Source organism: Saccopteryx leptura, chromosome 2 (assembly GCF_036850995.1).
Source record: "Saccopteryx leptura isolate mSacLep1 chromosome 2, mSacLep1_pri_phased_curated, whole genome shotgun sequence".
Taxonomy (NCBI): Eukaryota; Metazoa; Chordata; class Mammalia; order Chiroptera; family Emballonuridae; genus Saccopteryx; species Saccopteryx leptura.
In genome coordinates, this window is record NC_089504.1 from 260910919 (window position 1) to 260928106 (window position 17188).

General features: G+C 51.4%; 1 protein-coding gene across 5 annotated transcripts in view; it reads right to left on the minus strand.

Annotated features, from left to right (window-relative positions):
* Positions 1-17188, minus strand: part of ASTN1 (astrotactin 1) — a 295307-nt gene that overhangs the window by 75994 nt on the left and 202125 nt on the right. For 4 of the 5 annotated variants that reach the window (XM_066361604.1, XM_066361603.1, XM_066361600.1 and 1 more), the window contains exons 10-13: positions 14001-14138; positions 13474-13624; positions 5434-5600; positions 1069-1263 (exon numbers count right to left, since the gene is read on the minus strand). In XM_066361604.1, coding sequence (XP_066217701.1) covers positions 1069-1263; positions 5434-5600; positions 13474-13624; positions 14001-14138 — 651 coding nt within the window. The remainder of the gene's footprint in view (positions 1-1068; positions 1264-5433; positions 5601-13473; positions 13625-14000; positions 14139-17188) is intronic. The other variant, XM_066361601.1, reaches the window with a different exon arrangement.

Sequence of the window (17188 nt, forward strand, 5' to 3'; positions counted from 1 at the left end):
ATGTGCCCATCTGGGATCCACTCAGCATGCCCACCAGGGGGTGATGCTCTGCTCATCTGAGGTGTTGCTCCATTGCAACCAGAGCTATTCTAGTGCCTAAGGAGGAGGCCATGGAGCCATCCTCAGTGCCCGGGCCAACTTTGCTCCAATGGAGCCTTGGCTGCAGGAGGGGGAGAGAGAGACAGAGAGGAAGGAGAGGGGGAGGGGTGGAGAAGCAGATGGGCGCTTCTCCTGTGTGCCCTGGCTGGGAATCGAACCCGGGACTTCCACACGCCAGGCTGACACTCTACTGCTGAGCCAACCATCCAGGGCCCTAGAAATATTCTGAATCAATGGTTGGAAACATTTTATTCTTAGGACCCCTTTACACTGTTAAAAATAATTGAAGGCCCCAGGCAGCTAGCTTCTCTGCATGTGGATTACCTCTAGCAACGTTTACCCTGTTGGAAATGGAAGAATTTAAAAAAATAATTCATTCAGTTATTTTGAAATATCATTAATAAAGCCATTAAATATTAACATATGTTATAAAAAATGATGAGAGCAGTGTTTATTTTACATTTGCAAATTTTTTAAATGTCTGACTTAGAAGACAGCATAATTTCCATCTCTGCATTCAACTTATTGCAATGTATCCTCTAGGTTGAAGCTGAGGAAGAAACCCGGCCTCTTGGAATCTGGAAAAGGCGGGACCTCAGGGACGCGCAGGGTCCATGCCCATAGCTGAAGACCGCTACGCTAGCTTAACTCACACACTGATTCCTCAACTCCGAGAGAAGCCAGAACTTGAGCATGTGGTGGTGGTTTCTGCAGAAAACCTCCCAGTCCTCGCCTGGGCACGATAAGAGTTCATTTTCTGTTTTACTGTCTGCCCAGAGGAAGCATGGTTCTCAAACTCTGGAAGGAGCATTGCCAACCTGGAGCAGACCATGGGACAGAACATGCCCTTCCTCTCAGGGTCACAGTTACCTTGCTCCAAGATGCAAAACCCGACACCGACTAAACCACTAGAGGGCAGATGGTCCAGCAACAGCCCCGAACAATAGTTTCTAGGGACATGAGGTTCACCTGAATGTTCCTTTCAGCACTTGTCCGGAAGCCACTTCCTTGGAATGGTTGTTGTAACCAAAGAACATCTCCCCAAAGAGGGTCTGGTTCATGGGAAGCTCCCTGCTTTCCCCACAGTCACCTCCCTCTGGGCAAGTCTCGGCGACGAGTTGGCAAGAACGTCCATCCACGCCGAGCTTGTAATCCTCTATGCAACTAACACAGCGGAAAATAGGAGAGGTTATTCTACCAGTGAGCTATGCAGTCAACTCAACCCTACAATGGGGGAATGACATTGGGAGTGTGTTGAATGACTAGAGATTATGAATATCCCAATTTGACCTCTGTCCCTTTTATAACTCAGCTCCTTAGCCTGCAAACCGAGGATCCTTCCACCATGTGATCACATTGAACCTCCCCCTTACCTTTGCAGAATGCCTCCAGAGCTTTCGAGGGTGTCTTCCTCTAAGTGTCTGATTTTCCAAATAGGTCAAGGTAGGAATCACTGGGGATAAGCTTGTCAATGAGTTTAACACCTTTAAATCCAAGATATTCTGGAGCCTTTCTCCAGAACGACCTATATGGCCAGACCCTGCCTTTGTTTGAAGGGTAAGTAGGCAGCCAAAAAAAAAAAAAAAAAAAAGGCACTGTGCTTAAGAAATTAATGACCTTCTAATCTGGTCCTATGACAAGTTAACTAAGAAATTAAGAGGACTGATCGTCTTCCAGCTGTGTTCGGTTTGAATGTGTCCAAACACAAGGTCTGCCCATATTAACTCCTCCTCCAACTGAACTAACTAGATGCCAGGGCATGCCGCGTGGCACCTCCTTCCACGTGCGCCCTCCCCATGAAGCACGTACTGTTACGCTAATGGAAGAGTGATACTGATGTTGGTAAATACGGGTCAACAACCATACGTCATTAACTGGACCTTATCTGTGGTTATATAAAGAAGGCTATTATTTGTTAGTCCAGGTAAGAATTATTTTGATAAAGCTGTCATTTAAAAAGCACATTGATTACATTTGAATATTTCTCCTTAGAAATATACAAGGTTTTGAATTTGTGGATGTTCATGGCATTAAAACACATCTTTTATTATTACCACCTCCGGTGATTGTTATAATAAGATAAAGACTGTTCTACACAGAGGAACAAATCATCGTAGCATTAAGCGGTGAGAAGCAATATTGAAATGACAATGACACGGCCCTTTATGGGTAACCTTGGGCCAGCTGATTAAACTCTCTGAGCTTCAGTTTCCACATCTGTAAAGGGGGGGTGGGGGGACAGTGAGCGAGACAATGAACTTCAAGAACTTCCGCTGTACTTAGCATACAGCAGGTACTCATCAAATGTTTCTATCATTATTCCTCACAGAGGCACACATGAGGCCCATGTTAATGCACTTGAACTACTTGTTCTTCCCTATTTACCATTTACATACTCGTGTGAACAAAGGTGAGTAAAGCTCTTTAATTATAAGAGCCTGTGGACTTGGTTTTTCCAGAAGAGCCTCAAATCAAGGCTATATAGAGCGGCTGGAGCACACAGAATACTCACGTGTACTGAACTCTGGCTGAAAAGGAAAGGAGTCCAGTTAGGGACCTACTGCATTAGTCTAGGCGACAGATGTGACTCGAGGCCCCCAGAGGACTCTACAGCACCAGCCCAGGTCTGGGGCAGGATAGCGAGGCGGCGCCACCCTTTAGCTAAAACATGGTGTTTCTGGAAAGAATTTTGAAGCTGGCCAGCTCCCTCTCAATCCATTGAGCATCCGGACAGCTCCCCTTCCGCACGACCCCGTCCCCCATGATCCTATGTTCATGGCCGTGTGTCCCACCACACACTCTCCTGAGGGCGGAGACCAGGTCTCGTGTCCTGCTGTTTCTCCTCTCTCTAACCCCTAACTCGGTGCTCTGTACAGAATATGTGCTCAAATGTATGTTTATGAAATAAATAAAGCTATGCAACTTTGGCTGAATTTACCTCCATTCACTGAAGTGGGTCAGCCACAGCTGATAACATTAGAGAGGCATGAAAATTTAGATCGAGCCTCCATTCATGGATTGGGATGGTACAAGAAACTGAATGTGAAAACTGCTCAGGTGCAAAGAAATAACATAAAATGAAATACAAAAAAATAACAGTATTCCACCAAATAATCTCTTCAGGATTACTCAGCAGGAACTGGCTTTTAGCAACAATGTAGTATGGCTTTATTATTATAAACACTGGTTTCCACTGCAAGCCTATCAGATCGTGAGATCCTTGAGGGCAGGAACTAGACCTCATCTCTGCAGCCCAGTGACCAGCATGGTTTATGACAAAGAGGAAGCACTCTCCCTGAGAGTTAGGGAAAGGGTGCAGGGGGAGGGGGAGAGGGGGAGAGAGGGGGAAGGGGGAGAGAGGGGGAAGGGGGAGAGAGGGGGAGGGGGAGAGGGGGAAGGGGGAGAGAGGGGGAGGGGGAGAGAGGGCTAAGGGGGAGAGAGGGGAAGGGGGAGAGGGGGAAGGGGGAGAGAGGGGGAGGGGGAGAGAGGGGGAGGGGGAGAGAGGGGGAGGGGGAGAGAGGGGAAGGGGGAGAGAGGGGAAGAGGGAGAGAGAAAGGGAGAGGAAGAGAGAGGGGGAGAGGAGAGAGGGGGAGGGGGAGAGGGGGGAGAAAGGGGGAGAGGGGAGAGAAAGGGGGTGTTGGGCAGATAAAATGTGTTATGCTCACTTTGTTAAAGAGGCCGTTGCCCAGGTGATATTAATGTGTGTTGGGGTGGGCTAAAGGCAGGCAGAATCCTTGTAGCCTGGGGCTTGGTTTTGGGATTAAGCCTTTCCTACCCTTTTTGGTGTAAGGTGGTACAATCCTATCATGCCTCAGAGAAGTGACTTTGTATTAAGAGACTTCCCTATTATGTATATTGGATTAAGGGTTTGGATTTCTACACTATAAAAGGGAGGCAGAACGGGACTCGGCTCTTGGTTCCTGAGGTTAGCATGAGAGAGCAGAGAGAATAGAGCCAGCAGCGGGAGGAGGCCACGTGGAGAAGGCCAGGAAAAGCAGCCAAGATGGCGGAGTGCTGAGTGAGATGCCAGTCTGTACAGAGTTTGTATCTGGGATAAGGAAGGAGATGGGGAACTGAGGAGAATAAGGTTGGTGAGCTAGAAACCTTTGATTCTAGGAAACTCGGATAAGTCAGTGGCTTTGTGAGCACTGAGTGTGACTGGGTTTTGGAGCCCAGTGTATGTTTTTACTTGCCCGCCGGGTGCAAGGTAGGATTAAAGGCTATGGCCCATCAGCTTTTGGCTCTGCTGTTTCTTTACCGACTGTCCGAATCCAATGCGAACCTGCAAGGGCTGGGCTGCTCTGATGGTGGCCCCGGCCCTGCCTGCTGGCTTTACAGGGGGAGAGGGGAGAGGGGAGAGGAGAAGGGGGAGTGGGGGAGGGGAGAAAGGGAGAGGGGAAGAGGGGGAGGGGGAGAGGGGAGAGGGAGAGGGAAGGAGGGTAGAAAGGGAAAAGAAGGAAAAGAGGAGGAGAGGGGGGAGGGGAGAGGGGGAGGGGGAGAGGGAAGGAGGGTAGAAAGGGAAAAGAAGGAAAAGAGGGGGAGAGGGGGGGAGGAAGGAAGGGAAAGGGAGAGAGGAGAGGGAGGAATGGAGGTGGGAAAGGAAGGGGAAGAAATGATAGACAAGCAAACTAGGGGATATAGAAGAATGGATCACATTATTACTTCCTTTATAAACATAACATGGAAATATCTTTAAAGATGATCCCAGTCAGTGGTGTAAATTCCAATTTTGAAGGAGCTACAGAAATTTTTATTAAGCTAGAGGGCCTGAATTCTAATCCCAACCTTCCCACTTACCAACTCCCCAGTTCTGATGGAATTAACTAGCCTTACTGTGCCTCAGTTTTTTCACCTGTGAAATGGGGTGTCAGTGCCTGCCCCGTTCTCTCAAAGGAAATGAGACGATCCACAGCCCAGGGCTCTTTAACTACCCCAAGGAATCGCCCTGCCTGAGGGAGGGGCTGCACAAAGATTTCCCCCTCATCTTCTTCGATAGCTGATTAGTCTCACACCATCTTTCCCAAGCTTCTGGACCACAGAAAGGCCGTCACAAGCCACCTGATTCACAGTTCCACAAAGCACAGCTGGAAAATTCTGGTGTACGTGGTCCATGACTGTGGCCATCTCCCTCATCTGCAGCAATGGGACTCGACTTCCCCAAGGGTCCTGCAACTCTGACTTGAAAAGTACTCTGCTTACAGCCCTGCAGGCTCTTTTCTCAGAGCCGAAAAGCTGTCCTGGGGTGACCAGTTTATTTGGATATTCTTTACTGCCTTTAACACTAATGTCCCCCATCCCAGCAAACCGGACGGCCTCAGGGCCAGCTCAACTCACCCGCAGAACATGAGGATGTTGTACAAGGCAGGGTCATCTGGGAAGGGCGCCACCTGCTGGAGACACAGCTGCTCACAGCCGCCATTGAAGCCATCGGAACAGTCCACCCCTATGTGGCGGTCGTAGCAGCCGGTGCTGTCCTTCATGGGGCTAAGTCCAGATGGGCACTGGCACAGTCAGAAAGAAGCCACACAGGTGGGTAAATCAGGGGTGGGGGGGGGCTGGGTTCTCTGAAAACTGAAGTGTAGCTACGGATGCCTATTTTAACTCTCAGCCGTGAAACCATTAACATTGGCAAGTAACGCAATAAGTTCCCACCACGCTGGACTGCCTTTAAAAGCAAGTGACCTTTTTTGACCTCTTGCTTCTTCTCTCTGGGCACGGATCACACACATTTGCATTAAGGCCGGTTCCTCCAAACAGGCCGGAAGGGAGCGTGGGAGCAGACAGAGCAAGGCGTGCTACCTCCCAGCTGGGCTTCAGGCGGGCAGCCGCGTGGAGGTGACGGGCCAGAAGGAAATGCATTAGCAGGCACTGCTTTGGGCCAGGGCCAGGGCATGCTGCTGTCTGGATTTCGTATTAATAGGACTTTATAACGGTGTCCAAAGCACTCTGTCAACATCGGTATCAGACACTGGTGTTGGAGGGAATGCAAGGAGCGGGCATCTAACCAGAAGGAGAAAGTGGACCTTCTCTGGGACCCTGGAGGGAGGTCTGACTGCAGGCCATGCTCATGACCTACCCACCTCCCCGACACCCTGCGGGAGACTCCCAGATATAAGCACCCACAGGTGTTTCCCTCATGCTTGGGCTGTACCCCAGTACCCTGGACACTCTTCATGTGAAAAATCTAGCTTTTCTGCACTGCCATGCCCTCAAGAAACTCCCCAAGAGCGACAGCAAAGGAGATAACCCAGCAAGACATGTCAGCCAGCACCTGGGTGACACGGTGAGCAGCAGGACCACTCACACGGCACCCACCAAACTCCGGGCAGGGTCTTCTTCACTCATCTTGCTCACTGGACACCCCCCTGAGGTAAGTAGTGTGACTACCCCCATTGTACATATGAAACAACGCAGCACAGAGAGCTTAGCTCCCCTAAAGTCACTGCTGACCACGGCAGCGCCACACGGAGTCCCTGGCTCAGGGGCTCCATCGACGGCTAACAGCTGGACCAGTCCCTCACTCAACAGCCATTTACTAGGACTGCAGGGCTCTGCTATGTGCTCTTGGTAGTTCTTCTCAAAGCGCCTTATATTACCCTCATTTAACAGATGTGGAAACCACTGACAGCCAGTGAATGCCTGGGCTTCCCGCTGTGCTCGACTCTATCTAAAAGTCAATGGCTACTCTTTGCCATCTCGCTCCTCTGTCCGTGTGACAGATCCCACACGTGGGCATCGTTACAGCTGGTCCTCTCAAACAGGCTGCATGGGGGCCGATGATGAGCCCGGGGTCAGGCAGCGAGTATGAGGACGGAGCTGGCGTCCCTCTAGATCTGACCTGCTCCTAACTGCTGTGCTGTCTGCTGTCGGCTAGCTAACAAGCTTCTCCCAAACCCAGACCAACACAGACACCACATTCAGAACGTGGAGAGGAACAGTGTTAAACACCTCCTTTCCCGTGCTACCGCCCGGCTGCCTCTTCCTCTCAGCTGCCGAGCACCTGGGCCTAGAAGCCGAGCCACTGCAGGTGCGCCCTCAGACCCACCTTTCCTCTCCCTGCTTCTCAGTCGCAGACAGCAGGACGTGCACTGATGGCTGACACTAATTCCAGAACTTCCCAAACAAATGGCCCCCCTGTGGGCCAGCCAGGCTCCTAGCCCGGTTCGCCCCCTTTCTCCCTCCGAAGCCCGCTAGAGTGCTGGACGGTGACAGCGTTTGAAGACGTTTCCCAGGGCTGCCGCGTGCTGTGCCAACCCAGATGTGCTAGGTGATGGTAAACAAGCAAATGAGGCAGCTGAGGGTTGCAGCCCACGTCCACTTAGCCCCCTACCCATCCACTTCCTTGGCCACCAAGCTGTGAGGCCAGATGTGGCACCAGAAGGGAGCTGGCATCACCACGGTGAGGCAGCCCAGGCACAGATGTAGGTACTGAAACACAGGGGTTTGATCAGAATTAGAAAGGCTGCACTGGCTGCCACGAGCTCTTTTTTCTTCTATAGAGCTTGAGAAACATCACCAAAGTAGAGGCAAAGCCAGCCCTCCGGTTATTCCCCCTCACGACACGTCAATCCTTGCCCCAGTGAGCTACCTCAGTCCCAACCAACGACCCATCTCCTCAACCACCTGCTTTTGTCCACGCTGCCCGACCAAGCGTGACCTCAGACCAAGCGTGACCTCAGACCAAGACGTCAGCAAATGGAACTCGGGCAGGCTTTGTTCCGGAATCCCCAAATCCGCATATCCTCACCCCGCCTGGCCCTGGTGTCTACTCGACTCTGGTATGCCAATGGACCACCCGATATTTACATTTTCTTAGAGCTGGAGAGAAGACAGTTCACTGCCTTGGATTTTTCTTCTCTTCTAAGCAAAGCTAAAAATAATAACAGCTCTCAGCAGCTAAGGAGTTCTACATGCAGGACAATCTACATACATTATCATCAATCCCAACAACACAGGTAGACTTTTTTGTCATTTTATACAAGGGCAAACTGAAACCCAGAACGATTAAGTCATAACTTGACTGAAGGTCACAGAGGTGGGAGTCAGATTTCTCACCTACAACTGCCTGACCCCAAAGCTCACGTGTGTCCCTTGCACGCTGCCACGTTGCCTCTTCTCAAGTGTGAGAAAACCTGGGTTCCCCAGAACACTTAAAGAAATAAAGTCAACGTGTCAACCAAGTAAAGTCGTACTGTCCATGTGTTGTTTCACTTGTCTGATTTTTAAGCAACTCCTGGAGAACATTCTGAGATCAATTATGGATTTGTAGCTTCAGCCCAATATTCCTTCTCTCTCTCTCACTCTCGCTCACATACACACTCACCCCATATTATGGGTGCACATATTTACAGGACAAAATACTGCCAACTGTCCAAAGCAATGACCTTGAAGGCAAGGCAAGCTCCTCAATCACTGAAAAAGATGCAATTCTCTTCACTTCACTGTAACTTACTTGGGCTGCAGTTCAGAGTAAAACGTTTTGGAAAGATTTTTTTAAAAAAAGGCACTGAAACCAAAAATAGAGCTCTCTCCTTAACCCTTGTTGAACCAGATAACTCCCATTCCCCAAGGAGTCTCATCATTAGATTTCTCCGTGGCATAAGTATGTTTTGGCCGAAATGTCCCTCGTGCTGTTGTATTCACATTCTGGGCTCCTCTCCTCAAACTCTGGCTCCAAATACAAAGGAACTGCAGCCTCCAGACCATGCTGTCCTCCTAGGCGTGTCTGCAGCCAGAGCCCAGCGGTCAGCCGAGAAACTCGGCCTCCAGAGGAGAGTGCTGGCCACTCCCTGCCCCTGGTGTGCGGACACTCCCTCCACTTGGTCCTTGAAAGAGAACCGTCTCTTCAGGATTGAGCCCCAAGGTCATACATTAACCTCTCCTTACAGAGGTCACATTAAGCAGTTCCAGAGTCTCAATCAACCCCAGACTCAAGAAGAAAATTGTCTGTACTATGGCAACAACCCTCCCCCATCAAGAAGGTCTAATAAATGAGCTTAAATTCCAGTGACCCCAAAAATATACAAGGTTAATCATCTTTCATGAGATGCTCATGGCTTCCAGACTTATTGCTGGTCTGTGGCGTAATTTGCTAATGAGCTTAAAGTGATTTCCCCCATTCCATTCCCCCTTTTTTTTTTCCACCAGCCTTTCCTTTCTTTTCCTGCCAATGGTTTTGGGTTGACTGATTGCTTAGGAGTCAAATCGAAGGTCGCCAAGCCCGAGACACGCACACCTGAGCGCAAGTTGTGAGGCGGATGTGCTGTTGGCAGAGGGCATACGCGATGGAGACAGGAGCCCTGGGAGAAGAGGGACCACTCCCTGGACCCGAGTTGGCCTCGCCTTCCCTGGGTGATACCCAAAACATGCAACTCAAAGTAGGTTCTCTTCTACTGCATGACACGCTTATTCCTTTCACCACGATTTCCCGAACGCTTCACGAGCTCTACGTGGAAGGCTAGGCCTGCAGGGCTTCTCCAGAGGGACATGTTTGAAGGAATTAAATCTGTGTGTCAGCCTCCTGCTCCCATATCACTGAAGCCTTGGAGGCACACTCTACTGTGTGCTGTCCTACGGGGGTGGGGGAGTCATCTGTAATGGTCTCTGCCTAGCTGTGTCCCCAGAGAGGGGAAATGACACATTTGATGGGAAACCACTGTGGACAGCATGTGGACAGAGGGTGGCGAGGTCATTGGGCGATTCAAAGCTCATTAGAGCATAATGAACCTGGTAGGGAAGGTCATGTGTTCAACACGAGAATGACGAATAGCCGACCTCTCGCCTGCGAGGCCGCCGCAGTCGCTCACCTGAGCACGAGCAGACACGTCAGTCAGAAAGCAAAGGCATGTGGGGGCCATCTTCGGGACGAGTGCGAAGATGAAGGAGCCAGACAACGTGGGCTTTCCGCTCTATTTGAGCACTGGAAGTCATTTCCAAACATTCCAACAAAATGCTATAATAACCCTCCATCGGTAGGCTGGATAAGAATCAGGACATCCTGGTGACAGCCGGGAGTGGGCAGGCTATGGTCCAGCCTACCAAGTCTGCCCCAAGCCCCGCCTCCTCTACTTCTCATGGATGGCCCCCAAGGATGTCTGCAACATAATCCCCGAGCCTGTGAACAGGTCACCTTATGGTTGACAAAAGGGGCTTTGCAGATCAAGTGAAGGCTCTTGAGATGAGAGATTATCTTGGATTACCCGGGTGAGCCCGATGTAATCACAACAGTCCTCAAGAGGGAAAAGGGGACAAGGAAGAGAAGAAAGGAGAGAGAGAGAGAGAGAGAGAGAGAGAGAGAGAGAGAGAGAGAGGATGTGCTGCAGAAGAGTGGTCGGAAGAAATCAACGGAGCGGCTTTCAGGATGAAAGAAGGGGATCTTAAGCCAAAACATAGTGGGCCGCCTCTCGGAGCCAGATGCAGTGGGCGGTGCTTCAAGCCACTAAACCTGCGGTGGTCTGTTGCAGCAGCAACAGGACACTGAATCAGTACCTTTGCAGGACCCTACAGGGCTCCACAGAACAGACAAAGGATGCTCCCGTGTCTCCATCGGGGCACAGGAAGGACCATGATGGAAGAGGTCCCAGCTACCCATGGCGGGTGGCTGGCCTCTGCTCTGGGAACCCTCCCAAAGGGTCTGCCATCCCCGCTTTTGGAGAGTGTTTGTTCTGGTTTGGAACGGCGCGGCTGGGGCTTGTCCAAGTGTGTGCCTTTCACGGGCATTTGTTTCCTGTCCTCAGAGACCATATAAACAATAGGGCAATTAACTGGGTAGCAATTAACCCTGTGGGAGTCCATGCAGAACTGAGAAATGTGCTCTGGCTTCCTAGAAAGAACAATGGAGGTTGGCAGCAGAGGCGGACCAACCCCACCTGTCTGCCTTGCTTTCGACAGGTGCACTCCTTTCCTAGGTTCCCGAAGGGCCAGTGCGCTCTGAGTTCTTCCTCCTTTCTATAAAAATATCCCTTTCCTGAGCAGCCTTTCTGCGCAGCACCGAGAACTGAATGTCAGGGCTTCTGCGAGAGGACAGAGGCAGTTGGCACAGCCGACGGCTTTGTCCCTGGTCTACCTCCAGACGACACAGGACTGACTGCTCTGCAACACACCAGGGCTTGGGGACAGTACTGATGCCCTGGGGAGTCAGGTCAGCTCAAAGTCAAGACCCTGATCGACTTCTCAGTAGGGTCACAAGAGTCGTGATGTGGCACATCAGCTCTCAACCCATCCGCCTGCCTGCATCAGGCCTCCTGTGCTTCAGAACCAACGGAAAACAGTCAACTGAACAGCCTGCCTGCCAACCCGGCCCCACCTCCCTCCAAGAGCCACGTGGACTAGCGGACTTCAAAGTATTATGCTAATACCAAGCCCAGGCAGAACTGGGTGACTTTCTGCAGGGGCTCCAATCCTTATTGCAAATGCATATTCATCGGAACTATTCCTGCTCACTCTGTCTCACAGATGACAGTGTTAAAAGTACAAAAACGCAACAGCACAGCTATACTCCAACTAAAAGGGGCTAGGATCACCAACAGAAGGCTTTTGACAGGCAGACCCGCAGGGCCCCAGGAAAGGGGCGGGCCAAGGGAAAAGATGGAGAGGCTATCTGTGTACACGTGTGTGGGTGCATGAGCACGCTCAGACCCACATGGGGGTGGCCCGGAGGGTCAAGGTGCATAGGATGTTCATGCATGGGTGCAGTGTTTTAGTATTTAGAACAACCCAAGAGAGTGATAGAAAATAATAGGTTGAACTCTGGATAAAGAAACACAGGGTGAATAGTAAAAAAAAAAAAAAAAAAAAAAAAAAAAAAAAAAAAAATACACACACACACACACACATATAAAGTGGGTCTCAGCTGGGAGCTGCATTACAGTGAAATTGTCTCCTGAGGGACCCGGTGAGAAGCTCATTGCCCGAGACATCTGAAAGTGGACCAGCCACAGGGCGGGGCACATGCTCTGGCCTCCTGGCTGCCTTTGGAAGGCTGGGCCCCACAAGCACTGTCCTTTGTGACAGCCACCTCTCTTCCCCTACCCCTCCCTTTGAGGGGTCTGCTAGTCCTCCGCCTACCTGCTCCCCCCAGCTCCTTTTCCTTCCCTTTCCTTCCCCTCCCTTCCCTCCCTTTTTCTTCATTTTCTCTCCCTTCTCAGCTAGAACAGGCTCCTGACAACGACTGCCTAATCTATGAGAGCCCAGAGGCCGCAGCACAGACAGCCCGCCTGGGTCCCAGGTCCACATCCATCTTTGATGGAGAATGGCTCCCGGAACGGCACAGGTGCTCTGAGAGGGGGGGCAAGGATGCTGTGGACGCTGGAACTGGCCCAGCATCCATTCTCACAGCTGGCTGCTGCTCTGGGTCGCCTGACAGGAGCGCGGTGGTCACACTTGGAAGGCGAGGCACTGTATCCTCCCCCAAGCCGGAGGCGCCGGGCCCTGCCCTGGAAACACTGCAGGGCCAAGGGGCTCGATGAATCCTCTCCCCTCTCCTTCATCCCACTTCATGCCCGGCTTGCCTGCCTTCCTTCTCTGCCCCGCTCTCTCTCCTCTCTGGGAGGATTGTGCCATTCCATCCTTAGTAGGAGAAAGGGCTAGAGACAGACCATGCCGCTGACGGGCATGACAGTGCAGATACAAAGGTCCCGGGTGCTGAGGGCTTCATCTGCTCCCTCCTCCATTCAGCTGCACGGCTCAATCAGTCTTCGTATCCAAGGCATAGGAGGCAGCTTAGTCTACTCTGGCCCAAACAGCCTTTCCAGTTCATAGCATCACACGTTTTACCCGTAGCCAAAGTCTGTACAGGTGATAACGAAGTAGAGGACCACCTCTGGCAAAGTAGGAGTTTGTTGCCATGGTCTCAAAGGGGACATATTTTAATTTTTTTTCTCTCCCTGTTCTTGGTGCATCATTGACCTAGATAGGTTTCTCATAAAATTTGCTATTAAAATCGATGTCATTTGAGATCAATTCATTTTCTAGAATTTCCTGTTAGAGCAAATACAGTCTATCTCCTACGACAGCTAATATAATATACTCTTAGGCAGCTCATTAGTACTGCAACTGTTCAGCGGTACATCCCTCACCTCCTAGACCGCAAGGCCGGGAAGAAAGAATCATGGCATGTAATTCAGGAGGTCTCCCCTGGGTCGTCACAGGTCACCTGGCAGGTGCTCCACAAACACTGCCTGCCTTACTGACTAGTGACCAGCTTCTCATCTCTCTCAAGAGAAACTTCATCATTTAGACCAGATGGCAGCTACGACGAGGGAGGATCATTCTCGACCCTCCCTTTTATTTATAGTGCGTTTTCATCTCTATATCTGCCTTATGTCTTATCCTGGGCCCCCTTCCCCCGCGACAAGCCGGCCAGGGCCGACCTACCACGCAGCCGGTGGAGTCCAGCTTGCGGTCCGAGATGCACCGGAAGTTCTTGCTGCAGCCGCCGTTGTCCTTGCTGCAGTCCCGCACCGGCCCGAAGGAGTCCAGGAGAACCTCCAGGCTGTCGAAGGAGGACGAAGTCATCAGCTCCTCCCTGTGGGGAGAACAGTGTGTGTGTGTGGGGGGGTGGATGAGTCAAGGGGGCTGCAGGTGCAACAGACAGCATCATATTCCACATCCCTACCTGGTCAACCAGGTCCTCTCTCACATCGTATTGCCTGTCAGTCCTTGGGGGACGTGGGAAGTGCTTACAAATCCTACTGTTATGTCCTCTCCCGTGCCTGAGGCCTGGGGTGGGCACTACTGACCCTGGTGGAGAGGGTCCTGGCACTGTGGGGGGTCTGGAGGCAGCCCACCGACTTCTTTCTTCAGCTGGCCAGGGTCTTTCCCCAGAATCCCATACTATCAGGAGGTTCCCACTCAACCCCTCGGGCCACGTACGGGACCCCGCAGCCTGGGGCCGGCCTCACCTGACCTCCACAGCGTCCTCCATCACGGTCATGTCCGTCTTACACTTCGCCGACGGGTTGATGGCCAGTTCGGCCGGCGGGATCACAAAGCTCTTGCTGAGGGGCAGCCACATGCCCTCCCCAAGGGTATAGGTGAATCTGCAAGGACACCCAGGACCAGGTGGTTAGGACAGGGGCACCGTCGCCCCACTGGAGGACCTGGCGCCTGTCGTCAGCGCCTCCCGTCCCAGCCCTCATGTTCTTGGCAGGAAGGAGAGTGGTGGCCCCTTTGTGGCTGCGATGCCGAATCTGAGGGGGGCAGGGAGGCCTCCGCCTGCTCACGTGGCCAGACAGCTGCGGAGTGAGCCAGGGCACCCACTCACCGGCTGGGAGAGGCAGCTTTTACCAGGACGTACCATACCGAGTTCTAGTTTCCTCCAGATCTGAAGCTGGGCTTCCCCTACCTTAAGTCAGATATAATTGGAAATATTTTAATCAGAGACATGCCGGGCTCCCACCACCGCACCCCTCGGTTAGCACCCTCACAGGGGCAGGGGTGTTTCTCTCTGTGCCTGCAGAAGCCCTCCTCAGGGACAGGAAAGAGGAAGGGCCCCTTGTTCTGGCTTCTGTACGGTGGGAACAGAGATTAGGGAGCCAGGGAGGAGAGAAGGGGGAAGGAGACAGTATCAGGTATGTTCTCTGCATGCCTCTTCAGACCCTCTGCTGTTGGCCTTAACCCTTGGGAGACAGGGAAGACTTGATTTTTTTTTTTTTTTTTTTTAGTTCTCATAATGAAGGCTAAAAGGAATAAAAGAATCAATCAGCATTTCAAGAGGGAGCTTAGAGAGACCATGAGAGATTATTTGTTTACTTATTCATTTGATCTCAAAGGCATTCAAAGCCTCTGTGCTCACCGTCAGACAGTCCACGGGATAAAAGCTCGTGTGGGTGGGACATCACAGGGCTGTGCAAGTCTGGTGTCCCCGTTCAACCTCACGTGGAGGGAGGAACAATAGAAGGGCGCGTGCAGTCAGACAGAACGCAGCGGCTCCATTAGCATGCCGGCCGCAGAGGACTGTTTCAGAATCCCGCCTCTCTCCCCCCTAACCCACGTGCTCCCCTCTCCGCTCCCCGGGCTGCGGAGATGCTAGGAAACTAGGTGGGGGACGTGAGACCTTTTATGAGAAATGCTGTCCCCTCTAGGATGCGGAGAATACCCACCCGCCAAGGCTCGTGAGTTACAAGCAGACACGAGATTTCACCCACTCCCTGCATGACAGTTCTAGGTACAACAACGACGAAAGAAAACAGGTGTCCCAGGGAAAGGCCAGGGGGAAGTGACCAGGATTTGGGAGATTTCCCCCCAATTCCCACCCTGACTCTTGGTCCCCTGTACTATGACCTGGCGGCCAAACATCTGCATTAAACAGCACTGAAATGCCAGAAAGGGTTCTTTTTTATATACATTTTATTTAATTAATTGTGTTTACATAGATTCTAGGGTCACCCCGAATGCATCTCCCCACTCCCATTTTCCCCTCAACATCTCCCTTGCCCCCCTCCCTACAGAGCCCTCCCCCCTTCCCTTCAGGTTTATCCCATCCGATCATCCCCTTTCCCTCTGTCCGCTTTCCTTCTGGTCCCTTTGATCCCTCCTCTGTCTCAATTCCGTTCCTCAGTTCTCATTATTCCTTGGATTCCTCAAATGGATTCTTGATCTGAAGGAGGCACTCAACTCTTCCCACCCACAGGGTCATGAGGCGGGGGAAGTGGGCATGGTCTATGCAGGGAGGGGTCTGAACTGGGTGAGGGAAGCCTATTTCCAGGGGGACAGAGGGGGAGACCCACCACTTCCCTATCCTGTGAAGAAACTGGTAAAGCCAAAAGCCTGACAGCCCCTTTACACACACACACACACACACACACACACACACACACTCACACGTGCATGCACACACACACACACGTCAACTTGCAAGATTAAAAAGAGCCCATATTCAAGGCAAGTGATTGCCCCAAGGTGCCTAGAATCTGGGACTGAAGGATAAGTGTGGGACGGAGGCAACAACATGCAGGTTTTTGGGTTCACTTTGGATTCTGTAACGCATGTTCTTGCGATAGGCACATCACGACAGGCAAGCTGGGGCGAGGGCCCCGCCAACGGGAACGTATCATGAATTTTTCAGAGAGAACCATGCACCAGCTTGAGTGGCATCAGGGAGGAGAGAGCTTATTGGGACCCAGAGTCTTTGTTTTCTATTTTGATTTTAAAATTAGAAGTTTTGCACTGATGCATAGCAACAAATCTGTGACCTGTGGCTTGTAATTTCTGTAACAGATTTTAGGGAACAGTACTTTCTGATGGTGAATTTTTCTTCTGGAGGAGAGATATCCATGGTCACCCATCGCAGTTTTCCCTTCATCCTCCACATGCAGTAATCTTTCAATGGAAAAAGGAAAACGCATCTTTGCCAAGTGACACTGTTAATGGCACCCCGGGCCCACAGAACGAGGTTCACATCTCCAAGGATGTCATGCTTTGTACTTGGACAGTGTGGTCAGACTCTAGTTCCCAAAGACGCTTGCATGTTTCACTTCTTTGCCTTTGCACCTAGTATTTTTATTTCTTTCTGAATTTTCTCCCCTTCTTTGCTGGAGTCTGACTCATTTTAAGACTCCATTAAGGCTCCACCCCTTCCAGGAAGCCCTCCAGGATCTTCACGCTCAACCCTCAGGCTGCACCCTCCGTGCAGGTGCACATGATCCCTTCTGCCTGCCCCTGAAATGATGAATTGTGCCCACCTTCTCGTGTGCCCACCACCGCGGAGAAGAATATGCTCTCTTGGACGGCAGAGGACAGTGCTTTGTCACTGCCTGTCACAATGTCTGACCCAAGGAGGTTACTCCATAAATATTTATTGACTGATCAATAAGTAGATTGTTCTTTAATGTGCACAGGCGACCACAGGATATGATCTCAAATTTGACATGCAAAGGTAGACATGGTGGTGAAGATGGTCCTTCCTTCCAAGCAAGGTATGGCTTTCCCTCTGGGTTGGAATGGCTCTCATGGTCAAGAAGGACCTGGGTTTGGCACTGTGAAGGGACTTCCAGAGTGCACAGCAGCTCCTGAGACGTGACCCACTGCCCCAGGTCAACAAGAAAGACAGTGCCACCTCCCCTCTCTGGAAGGGTCACGGTGAAACCCC